The sequence below is a fragment of the Periophthalmus magnuspinnatus genome, chromosome 14 (genome assembly GCF_009829125.3).
Source record: "Periophthalmus magnuspinnatus isolate fPerMag1 chromosome 14, fPerMag1.2.pri, whole genome shotgun sequence".
NCBI classification, from domain to species: Eukaryota; Metazoa; Chordata; class Actinopteri; order Gobiiformes; family Gobiidae; genus Periophthalmus; species Periophthalmus magnuspinnatus.
In genome coordinates this window covers 22,869,040-22,892,478 of record NC_047139.1, presented here as the reverse complement: position 1 = coordinate 22,892,478, position 23,439 = coordinate 22,869,040, and the positions used below count along the sequence as shown (strand labels likewise).

The 23,439-nt window shown below is 45.0% G+C and overlaps 1 protein-coding gene across 5 annotated transcripts in view; it reads left to right on the top strand.

Moving 5' to 3' along the window:
- Window positions 1–22,760, top strand: part of auts2a (activator of transcription and developmental regulator AUTS2 a) — a 228,928-nt gene extending 206,168 nt beyond the window's left edge. The window contains exons 7-19 of one of the 5 annotated variants that reach the window (XM_055226525.1): window positions 12,630–13,134; window positions 14,100–14,374; window positions 14,983–15,221; window positions 16,684–16,728; window positions 17,836–17,931; window positions 18,014–18,085; window positions 18,439–18,468; window positions 18,588–18,659; window positions 19,294–19,432; window positions 19,665–19,745; window positions 19,835–19,918; window positions 20,161–20,398; window positions 20,476–22,760. In XM_055226525.1, coding sequence (XP_055082500.1) covers window positions 12,630–13,134; window positions 14,100–14,374; window positions 14,983–15,221; window positions 16,684–16,728; window positions 17,836–17,931; window positions 18,014–18,085; window positions 18,439–18,468; window positions 18,588–18,659; window positions 19,294–19,432; window positions 19,665–19,745; window positions 19,835–19,918; window positions 20,161–20,398; window positions 20,476–21,658 — 3,059 coding nt within the window. In that variant the 3' untranslated portion in view covers window positions 21,659–22,760. Of the gene's footprint in view, window positions 1–12,629; window positions 13,135–14,096; window positions 14,375–14,982; window positions 15,222–16,683; window positions 16,729–17,835; window positions 17,932–18,013; window positions 18,086–18,438; window positions 18,469–18,587; window positions 18,660–19,290; window positions 19,433–19,664; window positions 19,746–19,834; window positions 19,919–20,148; window positions 20,399–20,475 lie in introns of all 5 variants that reach the window. The other 4 variants (XM_055226523.1, XM_033978239.2, XM_055226522.1 and 1 more) reach the window with 4 other exon arrangements.
- Window positions 22,761–23,439: the final 679 nt, after the last annotated feature.

Here is a 23,439-nt window from a genome sequence, read left to right as displayed (position 1 = left end):
CTTAAATCAACAAGGGGCCGTCCTCTTTCCTCTGTATGAAAAGAGCTGACCGGGTACACAAAATACGCTCTCTCTCCACTGCATGATACTCCACTCTCCTGGCCCCTATTTCCATTTAAATATCTGCTGTTCCCCTTTGACTGTGCCGCTGCCTCCTCCGCCGCCATATGCTAATCGTCAGCGTTGGCGCAAAGAGTGGAGTAAAAGAATCCAGGTGCAAGGAGAGCTCTAGAAGCACTGGTATTTTTATAGCGGCTAGTGTTGAGATTAAAGGTTGGGCTTTTGTTAGCGGGGATTACGAGGAGTCGAATACAAGCGAACCGCAAGACAAGCAACTGCTCCAATATAAATAGCAAATGAGGCTGGTTTGAGGGGCCGTGTCAATATTTGTCCAGCAGCAGGTGCAAAAAAGCCTTGAATTGTTGACACTATGCGGTTATGCTAATAATAAAAACATGAGCCTTGCAGATGAGGAGAGGTATTTTTGGAAGTATTCAATACATTCAGAACCAAATATGACTTGTAAACATCCTGTCGTTTCAAAAATTGCTTGTAAATATACCTTGCTAATGGTTGTGCGTGCAAAGTAGGACATTATAATTCTATGTGCAGCCTGGTGATGATTGGCTGGTTTGTGCAGAAAGAGTGGAAATGTGCCGTGGGCAAGCTCAGGTCTCTTTGAAGACTTAACACTGGCCCCTCATCTTTTAATCTCCTCGCCTCCTCACCTACTCAATAATTACACTCTATTTTTTATGCTCACTCAAAAGCCATTGTGTCTCCGCACTCCTCTTGCCCCAGGCCTACACTGCATTTTAAACAGTAATCCCACTGATGAAAATGCATCTTTTGTATTTCCAGGCATCTATTTGTTTTCGTGCTGTCGAGTCGGCTTCACCTCGGGGCGGTTGGTGTCACTGTGTGCAGTTGTCTAATGCAGAGCTCTTAGAAGCCTTTGTTTTTCTGCTCACACTCTGGGCTCACTTTGCCCACCAATGGATTTCATTAACTAAGAGTCATTAGGTGTTAGCTCTAATTACCGCTCCTGTCAATGCACCTGCAGGTGTCAGCATGCTAACCTGATTCATTTGCTTGGCAGGAGAGAGTCCTGCTTCAGTCTGTGGCCCTTAGTGAAGAGAAACAACTTTCCCATAGTCTTCAGCTCTTTGCAAAGCACCGTGGGGTAAAGAGAAACTGGTGTAACACTTCTCAATAAAAAGCAGTAAATTGCAACTAACGGTCATTTACAAATATCGTGATTCAGGCTTCTGTGAAAAACAGATCTGAAAATGGAAAAATCACAGGCACTCACTGTGATTCTCGTGAGGACATTGATTAGAGGGAAATGAGTTCTTGTAATATTGAGACATTTGTAAGTCTGTGTGATGCATTAAAGAACAGAGCTCCTCAGCTGTGTGCCTGTGTGAGCGCAGGGTGTGGGGGTGAACTCGAGTGTGCGCTGTAGTGATTCTCACTTTCCTCTCAGCTGTATCACGCTGATTGCACCATGCTTTGCTGGAGTTAATGTGAAAATGAAGCGGTGCTACATTGAGACCCGAGGCTGTCGGCAGCGTGAAGAGCTGCAGCTGAAGTGTGTCGGCTGGAGAGCGTCTATCGCCGGGGAGAGAATAATGTGCCGCTGTGGAAGGTGTTATTTGCAGCGCTGATGGCATTGTTTAAAAAAATAGAGGGAAGAGAAAAGTGGAGGTGAACTTTTGTGGCACATATCAGAGCTGAAGAGCTCCCTGGATTGTCATAAAGAGCTGTGCTGCCAGTGAAATAGCCCGAGAGCGTATTACTGCTGTGTGGGAGTGAGCACGGGGCTTGTTTTTCTCAGCCTGTTTCCTGAGAGGAGGACCACTGATAGAGCTGTGCGTATTTCAGGCTGCGGGCCACCACCTGCTGTAAGCTCAAGTGATGTAGAGCAACAATCATGCCACAAATCACAGCGGCAGCTCCCTGAGTCATGGAGGCGCTGGAGAGGAGCGTGGCCTTTCACAGGCCGCCTCAGTTTACTGCTCGGGGCGGCTCTCACACCTCTGTCCCCCTGGGTTTGAGTGTCAGGACCGATGACCTGAGCACTAGACATATGACCTGAGCACTGGACGTATCACCTGAGCACCGGAACACATGACATGAGCACTGGACGTCTGACCTGAGCACTGGGACACATGACCTGAGCACTGGACGTATGACGTGATCACTGGGACGTATGACCTGAACACTGGGACACATGACCTGAGCACTGGGACACATGACCTGAGCACTGGGACACATGACCTGAGCACTGGGACACATGACCTGAGCACTGGACGTATGACGTGATCACTGGGACGTAGGACCTGAACACTGGGACACATGACCTGAGCACTGGGACACGTGACCTGAGCACTGGGACACGTGACCTGAACACTGGGACACGTGACCTGAACACTGGGACACGTGACCTGAACACTGGGACACATGACCTGAGCACTGGGACACATGACCTGAGCACTGGGACACATGACCTGAACACTGGGACACATGACCTGAGCACAGATGGCCTTTTGTGCACTGAGAGGAGCAGCTCAGACTGTTTGAGCCTCTTGGCAGTGGAGAGGTCACAGACATAACCCAGACATAAACTGCTAGAATAAAGCGTGGTTGCACAACTCGGTCTTATCCCCTCCATAAGTGACTTTGTATTTAATAAGGAGTCTGTTTGGACAAATAAGTGGTTGATCTGAAGGATTGGAGTCGGTATGATCCATGAGTGAGGCAGATTCCAGGCAGATCCCCGTGGTTTTTCAGCCTCTGTTGTTCGGCTGTCTCCTGCTAGGAACATTTAATTCATCTCTAGGGGTAAAGGAAGCTCAATATCCTGTGCAGCAGAGAGCAGGGCCCCCCTCCCATCACACGACAATAGTACAGCTACAGAGCGGCTGTATTTCAGCTCCATGAAAGGGCCATGCCTCATCTGCTGACACAGGCAAACAAAGGTTAACAACTCAAGGGGAGCAGGCGTGATTCACTGCTGCTGTGAACAATGAGCCAGCCCCCAGCTCCACTGACCACTCAGATCGGATGGACATATGCTCCATTATACTCACTGTCAGACTTTTACCCTGAAAGCTCTTGGATCTTATAAACAAACTTATTATTACTCCCTTAGAATTATAAGGTTCTGATGTTTTTGTGTAAATTTAGTTATTTATTTATTATCGTTCCCAAATACCTTCTGCACACTGAAGCAAGACTTAGTAGGTTTTGGTGCATCTTTTGAGGTTTTTATGTGCAAAAATCCATCCCTCTGTTCCATTGTGCTATGTGAGTGGTCAGAACGTTCAGATGACAATACTCTAAAGGCCAGTATTTAAACACATAAACGTAATCAATAGGGAAAACTGTGTCTTGCCCCCCCCCATGTGAGAGTATGGCATTATCACATTGTAATCTGTGACTCACCAATTCAAAACACAGTTACAACCCTAAAATTCGATGTATCATAATTTGAGGGTTGGAAATTTGAGTGAAGTAGAGCAAATAAACGAGCATAGAATTCCCTTTGTTTGTTCTAAACTGGAGTAATTGGATGAGTGGCTGTATTGGTGCAGAGCCGTACACACCCGTCCCTTTCCTCCGCCTTCGACTGCACAAAGAGGTCATTCAGAGTTTGTTCCCCAGGTCCTGAGGTTAGAGACTAAGTAAATCCATCCATCTTAATGCACTTATTTCAGCACCGGGAGAGCAGGAGGGAGGCTGTGTAAACACTCCAATATCCGACATGCCATGCTAAACCCAAAGAGCCTGGAACCCATCAAGCTGAAATTAAAGGTCTACATCTGAAACACAAACATTTAAATGGGCCGCACTCCAGAGATCAAAGTCAAAGGGCCCAGTTTTCCTGCTAGCCTCCCCATGTCTGCCACACTCATACACAGATATGTGGCAGTGTAGCAGCCAGTGAGTACGCCTCTGTACTGCTTCTGTTGGCTCTGTGAAGTGACGCTCTGTGGACTATTTGCACTTGGTCTTGGTAAAACTTTATGAAAACACGCTCAGTTTATTCACAAATCTGCGTTTCGTAACAAAAACAATATTTAAAGAGACTATTTATAATGCTAATGCCATTTTAAATCCAAAGCAGTGGTCTCGCTTTACTGTTCGACTTTTATTAGAGCATGGTGACAGTAAAGATGTCACCCGCTGATGGATGTGTCCGGCTGAATGGAGGTGTTGAAAGCCCCAGTCTTTCGTCCCAAGAGAGTCCCTCCCCCATCAGTGTCACCAGCTCGCACTGATCCAATGTGACATGGGCCACTTTCTTGCCAACTGCGAAGCATTAACAGGGTCAAGGCTCCCCCCCACATACACACACGTACACACACACACACGTACACAGCGCTTGTCAGGAGGCTGAAGGCTGGAGGCTGGCATCCCCACCGCGCAGCTCTGTGCTCAGGCCAATTACACCCGCGTCAGCCTGTGGTCCCCGCGGCTCACATGACATTGGCTAAGAGAACTAGAGAGCGCACTTTAGCAAGGCCTCATGATTGCATAGAGCTGTACTGCGGTAAAGGAAATTTGTATCCATGGGTTTCACAATGCTGAATAAAAATAACACTGTTGTCAAGTAATTAACAATTTTAAATAAACATTATGTCTTTTGAATGGGAAAAGTCCTTCAAATGTGGCTGAAACCTATGAATACAATACCTATTTTTATTTTGTTTTTAAGCATGACAAATATTCTTTCTTTTTATCTTTTTATCCAAGACTTTAATTAATTACTTGGCCGCGGCATTATTGTGAAATTTCTATAACATCACAGAGGACGCAAACGTTTACGCATGAGGAGGTTATTTGTATACTGCTAATTTATGTGATTATTTAGGATCAATACTTATTCAAGAGCGTATATACTTTCAATACTAGTTTAAGTATCAGTGAGTATTTGATTTTTGATAGTTTTGACAGCGGCTCACACGATATTTCTGTTTCCCCGTGTTGATGTTAGTAGGATACACAGCACTGGTCTGAATGAAAAAGAGAAAGCAGGAGCACTGATGAGGACAGATGAAAGCAGCGCTGTAATTGCTCCCACAAGAGCCGAGGTTATCTAGCGTCTGGCCTCTCTGCTCTCATAAATATGCAGGGCACAGAGGGCTGAGAGGGCTGAGGAGCCGCGGGGCAGATTAGAGCGGACTACAGAGCACGATCCGCGTTTGTTAGCAGCGCTGCACAGATCCTCTGCATGTGTTTCCACTGTGCACGGACCACCTGGCTTTCATTTGTCTGGACCCACTTTTTATTCTTTTTCCACAGCCCAATGGAGAAACAGACCAGTTGTTCTCAAATACAACACTGCCCCCTGCTGGTGACTGTGATCTGAAAGATTTATATACAAAGCAGACAGTGCATGCAGGAGAGATGGGGGATTAACTCAGGATAATGTGTGAATAAAGTAATGGAATGAAAAAAAAAAAACAGTTGTATTTCATACAAACATTCTGGCTGAATTGTCTCTGGCTTGTCTCCACAATATCTTGAGGTCTGCCCTCACTCATCAATGTTTCTTGGACTGTCAGCATCTGGTACAGATTACTCTACTCCTGGAGGGATCTGACTTGATTTCAGAGGCTCCACATCCTCACTCTATTCCACGTGTCAGATTTTACTATAAACACTAATACAAAAACTTGAATAGAGTTTTTTGAGTGAAGAGTAAACTGGTCATTGCGCTCTGCTGGAGCCCATACTTTGCTGATGGAAGGGCTCTGTCAGATCATTTAGAGCTGAAGCCTTGTGAAGCTGTGCTAAACCCTGTGCGTTTGTGCAGTGTGCTTGTGATGTATGAATCCCTTGGCCGCGGCTGACACTAGGAGCCTGTCTGAGCCTTCACCAAGTATGAGGCCCTGGACAGAGCATGCATTGTTCCTCTAAGTAACCCAAGCTCCAGGCAACCACTGCCCAAAGGGGGATATCAAGTTGTTCACTCCCCACCAACACCGCAATCCTGGCTTAAGCTGTGGGCTTGACGAGGGCGCGGAGAGCCAGCTGACTGTTTGGACGACAGCACAGTTCAAATAAACAGCTCAAATCCCCACCAGCCTCCCTCACTAAAGCGCCTGTGTAAGTATCACCCTCCACAGCCGTAGCTCATCACCGTGAAGCCGGCCAATAGCCCTTAGCTAATTTGTGGTCTTATTTTGAAAAGCGTGTTGATGTGGCTTACCACAGGTTTTCTGAGAAAGCGCTTGGTGTGTGGAGAGATGACGGGCCCAGTACATGTTCCACTTCCTTTAGCGCGAGGTTGGTCCTACACCACATGGGCAGACCACACAGCACTAGCACACTCCAGGGAGCATTGATAAAGCTGAGGGAGAGACAGTAGCACCAATATGAGGGTCAGGGTCAGGGTTAGAGTCAGGGTTAGGGCAGGTTGTGCCCTGGTGTGTCTCTAATCCAACTGCAGTGAAACATGAGAGGGGGTAATGAGACGGTACACTCCACCGCTGTGGTGATGCCACTGAAAGAGACGAAGAAAAGCTACATGCAAATTGATACTTCATCCGATTTTGAGACATTTGATCTGCACATTCAGAGTTATTGCCCTGTGGGATGGATTATTCCTGTCTGGTTGTATCGCTGCAGCCGGACCAGGGAGCTGATGTGTGTTAACAGTTGGCCCGAGCCAAAGAAAAGTGAAAGAGGCCCAGACTGATGGCTCTCTGGGGACAGATTTCTCTGTGCAGGCCTGTGCATTTGGCTCCCTGCTGAAATCAGGCTGGTGTCACTGTGTCAGCTTAAGCTGTCAGTCTCCTTATTGCTCCAAGCCACTTACTCTCACACTCTGCCCCTGGCTATAGAAATCACAGGAGGGAGGGGACAGAACACACAGACAGAAATGGGGCCTATTCGGCTCTTGACACAACAGATGAGCTGTGCCTCCTCCCCCTCAAGTGCAACCAGAATTCTCAGAGGAGCCCTGAGTGCAGAGGCCAGCCTTACCTCAGAGGAACCATCTGTAGTGTGGCAGTCGCCCCCCATGGTGGGTTTGGTACAGTCCAGTGTACTGAGCTGACGGGCTGACAGGGTTTCATGGAGCGCAGAGCAAAAGGAGCAAACAGGAGCAGCACATGGAGAAACAGAGCTGTGAGGGCTGAGTGCGACCACGGGAAACAAAAGGTGTTTATAGACTTATGAGCATGTGTCTGTAATGAAGATTTAAGCATGGCTGTGTGTGATGTTGTCGGATCAGCTGCCTATTGTGTCCCTAAGCCACTGCAGTGACTGACCAGAAACAAATGTTGAAATGTCAGACCGCGTGAGTGTGGCATCATGGTGCCATCTTTACTCTGATGTTAATGTGATTGTTATTATTCATCCTAACACCTGCTTTTTGAACACTTTGGACAAGTTTTGCTATATAATATGTAATGTTTACATTCTAAAATTGTCTTTAAATAGCCAGTTTTTTAGTGAAAAGTACAGCTTGGGGGTGTCATGGCTGAGAAAAGTAGATGGGGAGTGGACCATCCATGCAGTATTTGTCACTCATCAGCAGTGCAGATATAAGAGCCTGTGAGAAGTGCAGTGGACTTGGTTGTGGAGCTGGTGACATGTGGAGGTCAGATGTTCTGGCTGACCGTGCAGCTGCCATGTCTCCAGTTGGTTTACACTTGTGTCACAATCCGCTCAGGGTTCATTGGATGGATGCTTATTACACCAAGCTGTTATTTCAAAGCATCCGAGACACTCGGCCTGACACCTAAACCTGCCAAGGATATGTCACCCAGAGGTAAAGTGTCCCTTGGGTGCTGCCTGCTTTGTCCCGTTGACTGGATGACCAGTCAGCTCCTCTGGTGGTCACCTGTGCCAGCCTGCCCGTCATCACGTCCTGATCCAGCTCTGCTCCTGTTACCTCTCTGCTGCCTGAACCCACACCCTCAGGGATATATTAAGAGAGGAAACAGGACACCGCATCCCAGCGCTGTTTCCTGGTATAATAAATTTATGATGTTTGTAGACATAGCAAAATACTGAACATTTTAGTGGGAGAAGCCTATTATGTAATGATTAAGCGGATTTCCTGGATGTTAGTGATGTGAGAAGTGAAATGAGCAGCAGGCATTTAGACGCATTAGCAGAGCAGTGGAAATCAGAGCTGCTGTGGGTGGAGGAGTGTTGCAAATGCCTGTATAATTAGACTGAGAGTATTGCATGTTAAATGGGTTGGAAGGCGAGCGAGTGGTGCAGAGGAGTTGGTTTATGTACCTTGTCATCTGGCCTCTGGCTCAGTGTAAACTGTCTAGTGGTCTGGCTGCTCCTCCTGTGCAGCCACACATCTGTCAGAAAGACTCAAAACATGCAGTGACTTAAGTTCAATTACCCAGAGCGTTACTATGTCGGGGGGGTGACAGAAGCAGACAGCAGAGCTCAGAACAGAGTCTGTCCTTTATGAGTAGGTTTACCACACAACATGACACCAGCACATGTACGCACCATGTATAATGGCCTGGGCCCTGCGCTTCACAATCTGTTATACAAAATTCATAAGTGAGACAGCCATAAAATATGGATGTTAAAAGGGGCAGCTTTACAAGTGACTGTGCCTCCCACTGCACTGGCCTTTTGCTCAATCAGAGCTCGTTAAAACAGCCTGGGCTCTGTGGTATTCTCACCGACATATTACACATGTCACGCTCTCACAGCTAAAATAGTTGCCCCCTCGTCTAACCTACAACCTTTACTTCTGTTTAGCCTCCCTCTCCGCTCCCTGCCTCCCTGGGAGTCTAGCACTAATAAAACAGCTCCAGTCCAGGACCCTCCACACGGCGGGACGTCCCGGCAGCGTAACATAATCCCAGGCAAAGCTGCAGCTTTACAGAGCTGCTGACAAGATGGATAGTGTGGAAGAGCCAGCAGGGGAGCGTCCGTCATGTCACGGCCCAGTGCCCAGCAGCCCATCTGGGGCATGTCCAACACGAAGGCCTGTAAGCTCTGAGGCATCCGGACCCAGGAGACACAGGCTGAAGAACTGCTCAGAGCAGCTAGGGTTATCTCTGTTAGAGCTGAGGGCAGCCAATAGAAGCAGGTCCAGTGTTACCATTAGTTAGTATCTAGTCAAGCTCATAAGTCTGCTAAGAACGGTACATCTATTATCTCTGCTCCGTGAGTATTGTAGTAATGAATTACACATGAACCACAGCGATGATGTTCAAAACATTTGTGATGTTTGAGTGAGTTCTGGACAGTGCTGGGATTTAAATACTAGCAGCATCGGTGTTATCTGTACATTAACTGTACATTAGCTGTTTATTACCTGCTATTGCATCATCTGGCTCCTGTTCTCCCTCAAGCCCCCAGACCCCCTCCAACCTGGGCTCCGACACCTGTCTCCTCTGAGCACCCGTCTGTGAGCGCCATGAGACATGACAACTGTTTTTAAGACAAAACAGCACCTCACAACAGAACAGCTGTCCTGATGCATCAAAAACATGTTTACTGATAGAGGCTGGTGCAGTGACAGTCTAGACAAATGATTATTATACTTGCTCTGTTGACTATAAACATTGCTATTGTAATTGTAGGATGTTAAACATTTATTCCCATCTGCCGTGGTTTGCTTTGCATGTTAAAGTCTTGAAGCATTAGCATGTTGTGTAACACAGGGGCCTAAAAGTAACATGCGGTGTGTTAGCCTGTTGGTTTTGTGTGATTAGAGCTATGTGACCCTCGCCCAGATGCAGTGTCATAAACAGCAGTGTTGGAATACGGCAGTACTATTTTGAGCTGTATCGAGAGGCGACATGAAAGCTTGGGATGTCCCAGAGCCCAGCCCAGCCATCAGTTAGGATGTAATAGGGCACGGGCTGTCAGAAACACACACTTTGGGCTTTTAGTTTTGTTTGTTTTTTCCAATTATGCTGTTATTCTTCACATATTTATGTGTATAACCCATTGTTAAGGCATAGGAGGGGGGGAGTCCCCTCCTAATGTTCTGCATGTTAAAAATATTTTTGTACTATGTTCCAAAAATACTACAGTAAAATTGACAGTATTTTTGCTTAATGCGTATGTTAGTGTGCATTTCTTGGCATTAATGAATATGCACATTAACCAGTAAACAAATACGATTGTGTGACATTTTTTCTAATGAAATCTATTTAGCAGTGAAGATACTATATCTGACGGCCTGTTCGGTGCTTGTATGCATTATTACATTGTAGGAAATTATGGCTCTGCATTATTTGCGTGGGCTCAGGTGGTCTAGTGTCCTGCTGTCAGATAAATACATGCAGTTGTGTTGGTGTAACGGTCTTACGAGGAAGCAGCGGTCAGTAATGTCTCACTGGGGTAATGACTTATCCATTTTGTCCCTCAGTGGCTCCCCTAATGAGAGGCTTTACGGGCACACAGCTGACCCCACTATTCCCTTATCCCCTTTACCTCTCAGACCCTGCTCCAAATTAAGATTAATCACAATAGCAATTTGAATGGACACAATTAGCAAATCTCAAAGGCTGCATTTTTTTAGTAGCACAAATAACTAAATATCCCATCTTATTCTGCATAAAACTGCAGTTTAGGTCTGTTTTGAAATACATGTGATTCATGTATCAGTTTTAATTTCATATTTCAGTCTTTTTGTCAGTTTTTCAGTTTAAAATGTGAACTTTTGAATAGAATCCTGTTATTAAAATCGCAAAAATTACGATGAGGTATTTTTCCAACATCATTCATAGATCAAATTCGTAGACTGCATTAGGGCTGCGCGATTTGGGTAAATAATCAAATTGCAGTATTAAGATTGGGATTATATTTTAAAAGAAAGGTTTTGTTAATTGTGCTCATCGCAAGCAACTCCAGGAGCATTAACATTTTCAAACAAACTGAAGTATGAATTGATATTGCGAGTTCCATTCAAATTCAGTGTATTGTGGAACCGAGCATCACATATTCCACTGCACAAGATAACAACTCCAAGCACTCTGAATCACTGCCAAACCGTGGGATCCAGTGTTTGCTAAACCTATGGGGAATTGCATTTATTTGTTTCGAGGGATGAAGAAGACTGACAAATGAACCCTCATGGGGACCGCCTCCTCCGCGCGCCGCTCTTTTGCCCGGCCCTGGAGTCTTCATTATGACCAGAATAGACACCTTCATTTTAGCGTGTTAGCACATTTTCAAAACAAGCCGTGCACCTCCGGGACTCCTGGGTGCAGTCAGAGATTTGGGAATTGGGATTTTCCTTTCTCCCCATCTGCTGCGGTGAGGTTGTTTGCCGGCAGCAGTCTCTCTTGACCGGTAATAGCATTTGTGGAAGATTGACGTTTTGAAGATGTATTTTTTGAGACCAGTATTTTGTTGTTCCCTCTTTTGATGAAGTTCTATTTAACTGGGCATATTACATAAAATAAACTTTTATAAGCTTTTAATTATGTTATAATGATGTTACCTCATCATTAGTTTGCTCTGTGTTGTATTTTGACTGATTCATGCATACAAATCCTGCACTGTCCTGCATCTGAAGCTTTTTAGTTTTCACCTACGCCCTATCTCTGCCTACCACTTTGTACTTACTTGTGATTATTTAAAAAAAAAACTCCAGCTCATACATGAGGGTTCAAAAATGTCACATATCTTTTTCAACAATAAAAACATAAAAATCTGCTGCTATTGGTGAAATGCCACTATGAAGAGGCCCATCAGAATTGCAGTTTTGCACAAGAATTTAAAAGACCTGTTTCTGTTATCAAGTAATTTAAAATAACAAAATGTAAAATAGAGATTTATATTTAGTATAGTTTAATACTAAATACCCTCTAAAACATAATATGTCTGTCTCCTCTTTAAATAAGTGGGATTATTTCAGTGCCTCTCCCACAGACGAGAGCATGTTCCAGTAAGCTTCTTCACAGAACAGCAGTCGATGGTTATTGCTTGTATTGATTGTAATCTCTTACCAGGAATCGTCTCCTCTGACCCTTAGCTTTAATATTGTGTCGACTTGAGGCTTCTGAAACCCTCTTATCGTTTTGATGTTAATGGATAAAGATTTTGGGTGTGCCTGTTACATCAGCTTTAGCGTCAGATGTGCAGGCTTATATCGCCCTCTGTCTGTCAGGTGAAGTACTGAACCACTACTGATCAGAAGTCCCTGTGGTCCATAGAGAGTTAATTACACCTTATGTATGCACTGCCATTCTCTCCTGAGCTCCAGCCCCCCAGAGCTGCCCGGCTGTACCGCACTTTGTTCTCCAGGACGGTCCCAGAGGAGAAAGGCCCTGGACACAGCTTATTAGTGTTTGTTCTGTGTGCTTTCAGCAGAGCGAATTACACCATCTTTAGATGTAATGCTACAGCACTGCAGCCTCAAACAACCTGCTCTCCTGGTGAATCTGGCCCTTAGTGAAGAGATATATGGAGTTCAGGTGTAGTCCCTAGAATCAGGCTAGAATACTTCCCGTGACAAACACATTTGCTGTCAGTACTATAAAATGAAAGACAAAAATAAAAATGGTCTGGTTACTTGTTAATCACTGACTGTAGTTTTGAATTTGTTCTCATTGTCTGATGTGCAGAAGCATGCAAATCTAAGTTCTGTGACTATTCTTCTAAATGATATTTTCTTTTTCCAGTTCCTGATCTTGGCGTCCATGTGCTTTCTTCCAATGGCTGCCAGGAGCCAGTCACCCTGGGTGTCCTTAAGGTGTCAGGTCTAGAGCGCAGTCAGGAGAGGAGTCAGGAGTCTGCGGCTCCCTGCTCTCCTCGGCATCCTCCGCCCCCTCAGCCCCTGTCCACTGTGCAGCCACTGTCCCCCCACCACAGGACCACCAGCCCCGCCCACGCCCGGGCCTCCACCCTCCCCCCACGAACAGAGGCGCCCTCCAGGCCTCGGACGCCCGCCGCCCTGCCTCTCGCCGCGGGCCGAGAGCCCTCACCTCCTCCCCCTCCCCGAGCCCAGCACCTGCCTGAAACGCTGTCCCACCCTCGACCTCCGCCTACGCCCAGTGTGCACCCACAGACCCCGTCTCCGGCTCTCCCTACGCACCATCCACATCTGCAGCACCCTCAGCGACCCCCATCACGCTGCCACGCCCGCCCTGTGTCTGCATACAACGGCATCAGCCTCAACGGGCACAGGTACAACTCCTATCAATTATGCAAAATCAACCTTTAAAATCTTTCAATCATGTTACAGTTGTTTTCCCTTCTCACCTGCTCAAAGTTGTATTTGGGGATTCTAATGGACTTGTTTCTTTTATTCAGTCATCTTATTGCTAGTGAAAATGTGCAAAATATGAAATGATGCCGTGAACAGTTGCCGTATATTGTAACAATATAGCAGACAAAAACATAATATGTGGTATTTTTGAATTCATCTGAGTGAACATGCTTATACTTTGGTGAGAAATTCTTCAGATTATAAAAGCAGAAATGGGATCAGTTCTGGGCCAGCTCCTGTCTGCCTGTGGGGCATCCTTCATTAATCTAAAACAGCGTAGTTTCTTGTGAACCTACTCAATCCCAACAACAACTCTGGCTCATCCTCGCAGGACTTGGCTGTGTGCACCAGTATCTGTGCCAGGCTCCCTGTGCACCACCAGGCCTGGCACCTGCTGTGAATAATCATGGCAGGCCCACGGAGAGGCGCACTGCTGAAAATGAGCTTTTAGGCTTTAGCTGTAGCTGCAGAGACTGGCCCAGGGGAAAACCCACACACACTACAAAAGACTGTTAGCTTACACATGCACACTACCTCCTCTCATCCCATCTCTAAGGCACATGTTCACTACCTGCTCTGGAGAAGTGTCTGAACAGAATCTGCTCAAAGACGATGCAAATAAAGCAGTGCTGGCAGGCTTAACAGAAGGAGCATTCGAGGGTGGTGCAGTGTTGTGTTCACACGTCAGGCTTGCCCCGGATTTGGTGAAGCAGAAGAGGCAGGGAAGCATTGGTACACACAATTGGGGATAGTTGAGGTGTGAAAACACTGTGTGAGAATCAGAATCTGCAGCAGATGGACCTGCGAGGTGGAGACACAAGTGTTAATTCTCATCACGCCTGACTTAACCTGGCTCTTTGTTTCTTCTGTGTCTTTACAGCAGCAGCAGGAGCAGCACTCCAGGCTCCAAGCCCCACGGGCCTCCCACACCCTCCCTCCACCTCCCCCACCACCCCTCTTCATCAGTGGGACCCTTCCCTCTGTCCTTATCAGCCAACCACAGCGCCCCCCACGGTTTCCCCCCCTCATTACAGCCCTCGCCACATCCGCATCACCCCAATATGTTCGCTCCTCCCGCCGCTTTGCCTCCTCCACCTCCACTCACGTCTAGCACTCTGCCAGTACCTGCGCATCCTGCTGCTGGGAGTGCTTATTCAGGTATAACACTATTCACACACGAACCACCACAGTGCCCCCCGGTGGTGAAACAAAGCATTTCCAACTTCTCTGAATATGACTTGGACATTATCATTTAAAGCAGTCAGGATAATTCGTACGCTCAGTAGAATGGGCAGGACCGCTCAGATTCACAATTTAACTCATGTTCTCTGCTCCGACCAGTAATAGCCACCAATAACTCACATTGCTAAAGTAATTGGTGGTCGCTGTCTGTGAAGTTAAATGTCAAGGTCAGAGTGAAGAGAGGCGGGGAAGAGGGACAGCCATGGTCCAGTTTTGCCTGTAATTACATGGAGCCTGAAATCAATTTGCTCAACGCCACACGCACCTCACTAGATTTGATTTGAACGGTTACAATGACATTTTTATGAAGAGAAACAGTCCACAAACATTTTCAGGCACTGGTTGTGACTGGAACTGACTTCATATTGCATATTGAATTTAAAACTAAATATTATATCTTCTGAAAGGGCAAAAGTCCTCAAAATATCACCTATAAACAGGAAGTTGAAATCCATGAATATTTTGTCCTCTTTTAAGTCATCACAACCTTTTTCACACATCTTTAATCTTTTCTCCTCTTTCAGAACAAGACCTCTTGCGTCAGGAGTTGAACACACGTTTCCTGGCCTCTCAGAGTGCAGACCGCGGCGCCTCCTTGGGGCCGCCTCCGTACCTGCGCACAGAGTTCCACCAGCATCAGCACCAGCACCAGCACCAGCACCAGCACACCCATCAGCACACGCACCAGCACACCTTCACGCCCTTCCCCCACGGCATCATGCCCACGCCTGCACCGCCCATGGTGCGTACCCCCGCCCCAAATGTGAGGATAAGTACAGAACAACTGGGCCTGACTTTTACAGGGCTTTTAATGACTTCTGTGTGTGTGTGTGTGTATGTGAGTGAATGTGCACTGGACCAGTTTTAGGTTCAAAGGTCATTTGACTATAGAGCTCGGGATTGTGAAGTTCTGACAATTTAGGGTGATAGATGTATTCATCAGCAGTGACCCAGCAGTTTATCGGGTTGTTCCACAGCTTTCATTTACTTTTCAGTGTTGTTTTGGCTAATATATCTCTTTGAGAATTTGCACTACTGCCAGAAACCCGTTCCATCCCGAGCTCTATTTTACTATTTATAGACCTGCTCCAGAGATGTTTAATGGCCAGAAATAGCAGTCAAGGAAGAGTTTTGTTATGTATAAATAATGATACTTAAGCAAAAACTAGAAATCCAAATAATTACCCAACTCAAAGTTTAAGTTTAATGAATCGTACGGTTGTGTAAATGTATTTGTGGTAAGCTAATTTTAGGCTTGTTCCAGAGGTGGTTAGCGGCAAGAAATGGTAGCACAGGAAGAGTATTGTTTCTATAAATGATGATATAATGATACTCAAATAAAAAGTAGAAATCTAAATAACTACTAAAGTCAAAGAGTGAAAAAACTGTTTGAACGTGACATCTGATTGATATTTATTACATATTACATTCTTAAAAAATTCAAATCTTTCTAAATTACAAAGAAAAACTGGAAAAAAATGTAACAAATATAGGCCTACAATTACAAATCTTCTAACTTGAACATGGTTAAAATATATATATATAAAACCTTATTATTACGCACCTCTTTTAATGACGTGTCTATGACCATCAGCACACCACAAGGATGCGTTTATTCCCTAACAAACTCTGCCTAGTGTTTTTCCTGGCCTCCTCCAACCCAATCCTCCTGACAGCAAAGACTGTTATTTTCTAAATTGCCAATAACTTGCCCAGAGCATGTCAGATTCAGAGCCAGCTCCCAAACCATAATACAGTTAATGCATTCTGAAATTTAACGACATCATTTGGTCCTGTTTGGGGTTTCCATTACTGCCAAATGACTTAGACCACAGCTACGCGTCAAGGGGAGACCAGAGGCTATGGGTGGTTCACACATGTAGATTTGTACTGACTATTGCCTGGGTTTGTGGAGGGCTCACTTGGCTCTGATGATGGCTCAAAGGCAGCCACTGACAGCTAATGAGGCAATAAAGAGGGCCTTTTATAGCTGCGCTGTTTAGCCTTGACGAGGGAAATGTTCGCCTTGAGCCCCACTGCAGCACTAAAAGAGCCAGACCAAATGAGACACAGGATGCACACTGGTTTTAAATGTCCTCTGATCACGGCGAAGGGACGAGAGGCGGAGGGAGGGGGTCAGAGAGTGTGTGGATGTGATGTCTTATTCTTAGATTGCCAGCGTGTCTAAGGAGCTCTGTTTTATTCCTGTTTTGTTTTTCTCACAGTTTGAAAAATACCCAACGAAAGTCGACCCCTTCTACAGACACAGTGTGAGTTTTCCATACTCTGTACCCTATGTAGCCTGTTATAGCTTTTTTGACATGATCAGATACTATGTGTGGGCAGTGGGGTGTTGTTATTCAACTGTGTGCGTTTAAAAATCATTTTCTGATTTAGATATTTTGCTACCACAACATTTTTAATTAATTTATTTGATTAATGGCTGGAATGTCTGAATTATAGCACACAACTCAAAACAATCTGGATTCTGTCACTGACTAATGCTGGTATATGTATTTTAATAGCCAGCTTATTACTTCTTTTCATTAACTTCCTTCTTCCTTTGACTACCTCATGCTGTACATATTAGAAGTGTAATCTTACGCTGCGTGCCATTTATGCTCAGAGGTCAGATAACGTTTTCTCCTAGTTTGTGTTTCAAGTTGAAAAATACTCTGACCACTACATTAGTTTTATTTATAGTAATGACTTAAAACTAGCAGTAGTAGTAGTACTATAGACAAGGAAAGTGCTCAAATCTGCCAAAATGCTGGTCAGTTTAAGTCAATATATTAACCGGACATTGATATTACATTTGTTACTTTCAAGTCAATGTTTCACAGTGAACTTGTGCTGTTGTTGACATTTGCTCCATGTACACTTAAGCAGCATTAGTATGACGGAGCATACCAGAGGATTTATAACTGCAGAGGTTAAACAGGAGCAGGTTTACTGAAGTGGGTGGACTGGAGGATGTAACTAAAGGGAAACTAACACTAACAAGTACTGTCCATATTTTGCCTGTCAGATATCAAACTTTATCAATGCACTCAGAACCAGCTTGGTGGTTCTAAAATGTCACCCAAATTTCTGAGTTGGAATTCTGAGATGGATGAGTATTCCATTGTAAATGTACAAGTCGGAACTCAGAAAATCCGGCCTCTGAGGACAACTGGAACGCAGCATAACTTCATGCCTTCTTAAAACTTAATAATTAGATTTTGCTTTTGAATTTGATATATCCGTGGGTTACAGAATAATAAAAAATTAGACTAGTACTGTTCCCAAACACATTTTAGAAACACATATGTTATCCTTTGAATGGTTAAAAGTCTTGACACTCAAATTCTCACATATATGTTCCTCTTCTTCCTCAGCTCTTCCACTCGTACCCGCCGGCCATGTCTGGTCTGCCGCCCGTCATTCCACCGACCGGGCCGTTCGGTTCACTACAGGGTGCCTTTCAACCTAAAGTAAGGACTGCACACCCAAAAACTAAAACCAAGTCTGTCAGATACTTTGGGCTAATCTGTATTTTGTTTCTGACCTCCACAGACCTCCAATCCACTGGATGTTTCCACCAGACCAGGAGCTGTCCCACACACGTTCCTACAGAAGGACCCCAGGGTAAGAGTGAGTGAATACGTGGCTTTATAGTTAAAGTTTAGACAGTGTGTAGTGTAATGTAACATCTGTATAGAGAGTGGATATACACTCTGAAGTTGCTGGACCATAACAATGAAAATAATAGAACAGACGAGTTCTTTTACAAAAATAAAAAATTGTCAGAGGCTTGCAACTTTTTTTTTTAGCAGTGTCTTCAAAAAGCTAAATCTGTTTTTAGCAAATCCGCTCAACTATACTGTTATTAGTAATATGTGTAGAAGGTATCTGTTTTTGCAAATGAACTCCCATACTGTATTTGTTTCATTAATAAAGTTTCCACACCAGCCTGACTCTTGTTTACTCTTTTCTTCTAGTTAACAGATCCTTTTCGGCCCATTCTCAGGGTGAGTACACTTCACTCAAAACACAAATCAAATATATTCTTTCTCACTTCATGTAATAAGAATAGAACATCACACAGATAAAGATCAGCCATAAGAGTGAGTTTACTTTGTGCTTACAGAAACCAGGGAAGTGGTGTGCGATGCATGTGCATACAGCCTGGCAGATCTACCACCACCAACAGAAAGTTAAGGTGAGCTCTCCTCGACCTCCTCTGATTATGTCACCTGTTAGTGCTGTTAGTGTAGGGCAGATGCTAAGTTCAGCTTTAGAGCAGTTAGAGCCAGTGGTGGAAGAAGTACACTTTTTTTTTACTGAAGTAAAAGTATTACATAAAGGAACAGTTTAAAAATGTACTTATTTCACACAGAATTATTTGACATTGTGTTAAAGAATTGTGCTGATTTTTGTTCCACAGAAGCAACTAGACTTGATTTGATTATTTTTCCAGTCATGTTTATTTATATATTTCTCTTGGCTTAAGCCCCAGAGTTAAACTGATCCCCTGTCACCATGGACATGCTAAAAATATCACAAACCATAAACACAGCCTTATTTAAAAATCTAGGCTTAAATGTAGTGAAGTAAAAGTAAAAAGTATCCACTGTCAAATCTATTTAAGTTTATTGAAGATACATAAAAATCATAGTTAAGAACAGTACTATTACTTTTGTATTTTGTTACCTTCCACCGCTGGTTAGTGCATTTAAATAGTGGCTGTTGTGAGGCCTCTCATGTATCAGTCCATCCTTTGAACAGAATGAGAAAATCTTTATAACTGAAGTGGTTTTACATGTGCCTCTCTGCGCTCTCTCGTTCTCTAGCAGCAGATGCAGGTTGACCCTCACAAGTTAGACTTTGGGCTCAAGCCGGACTTCCTGAGTCGACCCCCAGGCCCCAGTCTGTTTGGGGCCATTCATCATCCCAGTGACTTGGCCCGGCCTGCTACGCTCTTCTCTGCAGCGGGTGAGTGTGTGATGATAAAGTCAACTCAACTATTTTATCTATTGTAGCCTGAACATTACAGCTCTTAACTCTTAATCTAGACATTCTCTTCTGCTCCACAAGAGGGCACTATGGGTGTTCTACACGGGGCATGCACTGGTTATAAATGTAGCAATAACATTTGGATGGAATGTCTTTTTTTACTAAATGAAACATGTTGGCGTAGATGTTTATTGTGTTTCTTTGTTCTCAGGTCCAACTCACCCGTCCGCTGGTCCCTTTGGCCATCCACCCCACCATCCTGGGAACTTCCTCACCCCAGCCCCTCACTTAGGTAAGACGTCATCAGAATAACCTTTAATAAAAAACAGGCTACATTACCTATTTGTTAAACTTACTAAATATGTTCTGTTGTTCTCGCAGAGCCTTTTAGCCGACCTGCTTCCTTTGGAGGACTTGGCGCTCTCAGTTCCACAGCCTTCGGAGGACTAGGAAATCCAGCACTAAGTGAGTTTCAAATTTACAGAAAAGACACATGACTGATCTGCCATGCCTGTTTAATGTTTTAGATCTCAAGATAATTAGTAGAGTAGGATCTTAGTTATCTAAATTACTACGTAGCCTAGGTCATTACTAATTTTTCTTATAGAATTTCAGAAACAATTCCCTCTATATTCAAAATGATCAAATTTGTAAAATACGCATTTAACTTGTGTCCTGTGATTTTCCACGTGTTGAATCCCTAACAGCGGCCAACTCTGTGTTTGGCCATAAAGATGGCCCTAACTCACAGACGCACTTCAGCAGCGGCAGTGGCAGTGGCCCCCAGGAGCCGTGGAACCGGCTGCACCGCACTCCCCCCTCCTTCCCCACCCCTCCCCCTTGGCTCAAACCTGGGGAGTCCGAGAGGAGTGCCTCGGTCAGCTCTCATGACCGGGACAGGGACACTGATAAAAGAGAGTCTGGCAGCAAAGAGGACAAGGACAGGTAACAGCTCATTACTGCCTCCTATAGACAGGGGTTAGCGTCGGTGTAGTCACAAGTCATGTTTTTCTTATTTTCAGGGACCCTGTAGAAAAGCGTCACTCAAGCCACCCCTCGCCTGTGTCTGTGACTCCACTCCCCTCTCTGGGCCACAGCCGACCCCCGGAGCACCCCAGGAACCCGCCCCTCCCCTCCTCCGGAGACCCCCACAGAGACAAGGACAAGGCCAAAGACAGAGAGCACTCAGACTCATGGAAAGAGCTGAGCCCAGAGGAGCACAAGCTCAAAGACAGCCAGCACAGTGACAAGGACAGTGTGATCCACGACAGCAGGACGTCTGAGGACAAAGCCTCCAGCCGGGGCTCCACGTCCCCGTACATCAGACAGAACAGTCTGGACAGGCCCAACGGTCTGCCACGGGACGTCCTGGACAAAAAGGACACGCCTTATGAGCTCCAAAAGAAGAGCAGTGAGGTCAAAGTGAAAGAGGAGAGGAAAGAGGAGCAGGACGGAGCCACAGAGAGGGCCCCCTCTACACCGAGTCTCCACCCCCCATCCTCCATGCCCCTGCCCATGGCTATGCCCGGGGTGCACCCCATCAACAGCATCAGCAGTCTGGACAGAACTCGAGTAGTGGCTCCTTTTATGGGCATCAGTCCCATCCCAGGAGCGGAGCGTTTCCCTTATCCCGCCTTCCACTGGGATCCTATGAGGGACCCCTACAGGGGCCTGGACCTTCACAGACGGGATCCTCTGGCCAGAGAGCTCCTGCTCAGGAATGAGCCTCTGAGCCGACTGGCCCCTCCACGGCTGTACGAGGCCGAGCGCTCGTACCGTGACAGAGAACCACACGACTTTAACAGGGACCACCATCCTCTGGGGCTGGAGCACCGCAGGGATGTGGACCGGGTCCCACTGGATGAGCGGGAGCGGCTCAACATGCTGAGAGAGGAGTATGAACATGGACGTCTGCCCCCTTCCATGCACCACCCTGCCCTTGACCCTCACCTCCCCCACCCCGCCCCTGGCCTCATCGCCCCCGGACTACACAGCATGCACTACTCCAGAGTGAGCCCGTCAGCGGCGGTGGCTGCGACCGCTCATCAGAACGGGATTCTGAACAAAACTGCTGCCACGGCATCTTTGAGCGCCCCTCCCCCCCTCATCCCCTCCTTGGGCCGACCCGGCTCACCCAGACGGACTACGCCTCTGAGTGCGGACATAAGGGACAGACCTACCCACAAAGACATAGAGGCTCGGTGAGACCCCTGTGCCTCAAACCCAGCACTTAGACTGTACCATAGCTGTGAATAAGTTATGTGGGCAGCATAGGCCCATGCACTCCAATGTTTTGTACAAAGAGACAGTCTTCTGAAAACTAAAGGTTTTCAATGATGCTTTCCTGGTTTTCCAGCTTTGTGTGCATTCTTTAATCTGATGAAGTTGGTCCACTTGGATGTACAGTACTTTTAGCACTGACTGCAGTGTGTATATAATGTACAGTTGCTGTTCTCACTCTGTATGGTACAAATATGCAAAAGAATGTTTTGAAAGCTTTACTTTAAACACATGTAAATAGAGGAGTCTGAGGTGCTGATTCAGAATGTGCTTTTTGCTAGACATTTTGAGTTCTATTGGTTGATGCAGCTTATTAATATTGAGACACTAAAATCCCATAACCAACTATGCAAAAAGAAAAAATCTTGGCTCCCTTTCTGAAAGCTGGCCTATCAGTGAAGCCGCTGTGTTCTCCCCACAACACAGACCAGTACAACAGTGTGGTGAGAGACACTAACAGGTCTGCAAGGTTTGGCATTGGTTTGGCGAGACATAAGGTCAAAAAAGTTTTTTCAAATTGTGGTGACAATCCTCAAGACACAGTGTAACATATTCACAGTATCCAGTATCTGGCAGCACAAATCTCAAATACACTTTTTTCCTTCTTTCGGTCTTGTTTTGGGGAGACCGCAGCCCTGTATTCCCCGTCCCAGTGGAAGGAACAATTTGGTCGGTGATTTCAAGTGCTTCCCTATATTAATCTATGTTCAAAAACAAAAGACAAAAAAGGACCGTTGTTTGTAAGGAGCAGAGATCTATTTTAGTAGCCCACTGAAGGTTTAGTTGTGCGCTTCAAACTCTGTGATATACCATGTCGTGCAGTGTTTTTTATCCCACTTACAGACGTCCCCCCGGAGCCATAGTGATTAGTTAATGCGTATTGCAAAAAGATTGTTAAATAAGAACTTTTTGCTGTTTACTATGTACAGAAAAAACTAAGTCTTTCTAGACCATGTACAAAAATGAGAAAAAATGAAGCGACTGAATCTTCAGCATGCTCCTCATTTAAACTTGTGTTATGTAAATTGTGCCATGTTATTAAAAAATGTGTACTGACTTTGGCTCTTGGGTTATTTTTTAAAGTAAATGTACTAAGTTAGAAGTAGTAAAATTCAAGAAGAGGTAAAAGTATTCAAGGATGTAGTGGTATTTTCCAATCAGTTAACAAACTCTTCACTTTTAGATGGCAGTTGTACACACATTTCAAAGTACTATTGATGCATTTGAGAAAATTTACAACACGACTAGGGGTCAGTGGTGGAATGTAACGAAATAAAAGAAGTAAAGTATCAAGCATAAGTATACATTTTAGGTATTTGTACTTAAGTAAATTTTTATGTTGATACCTTTGACTTTTACTTCACTAAATTTGAGAGCAGTATCTGTACTTTTTACTCCACTATATTTTTAGGCTAGATTGTGTTTTTTAGTGTTTTTTATTATTGTTTGAGACCTGCTGAGAAGGCTGAGGGGTTTATTTTTAACACATAGTTTGAGCAAAAAAAAAAAAAACCCAGATAAAACGGAGGGAAAAAAACTAAATTCAGTTGTTTCTGTTGAAGAAATTCTGCACAAATCTGCATCAAAATCACTACATCTGAAGATTTATTAGACCTCAAAATCTGCATGAAATACTTTTACTTTTTACTCTTTAAGTACATTTTTAAACAGGTACTTTAATACTTTTACTCAAGTAGATTTTCCAT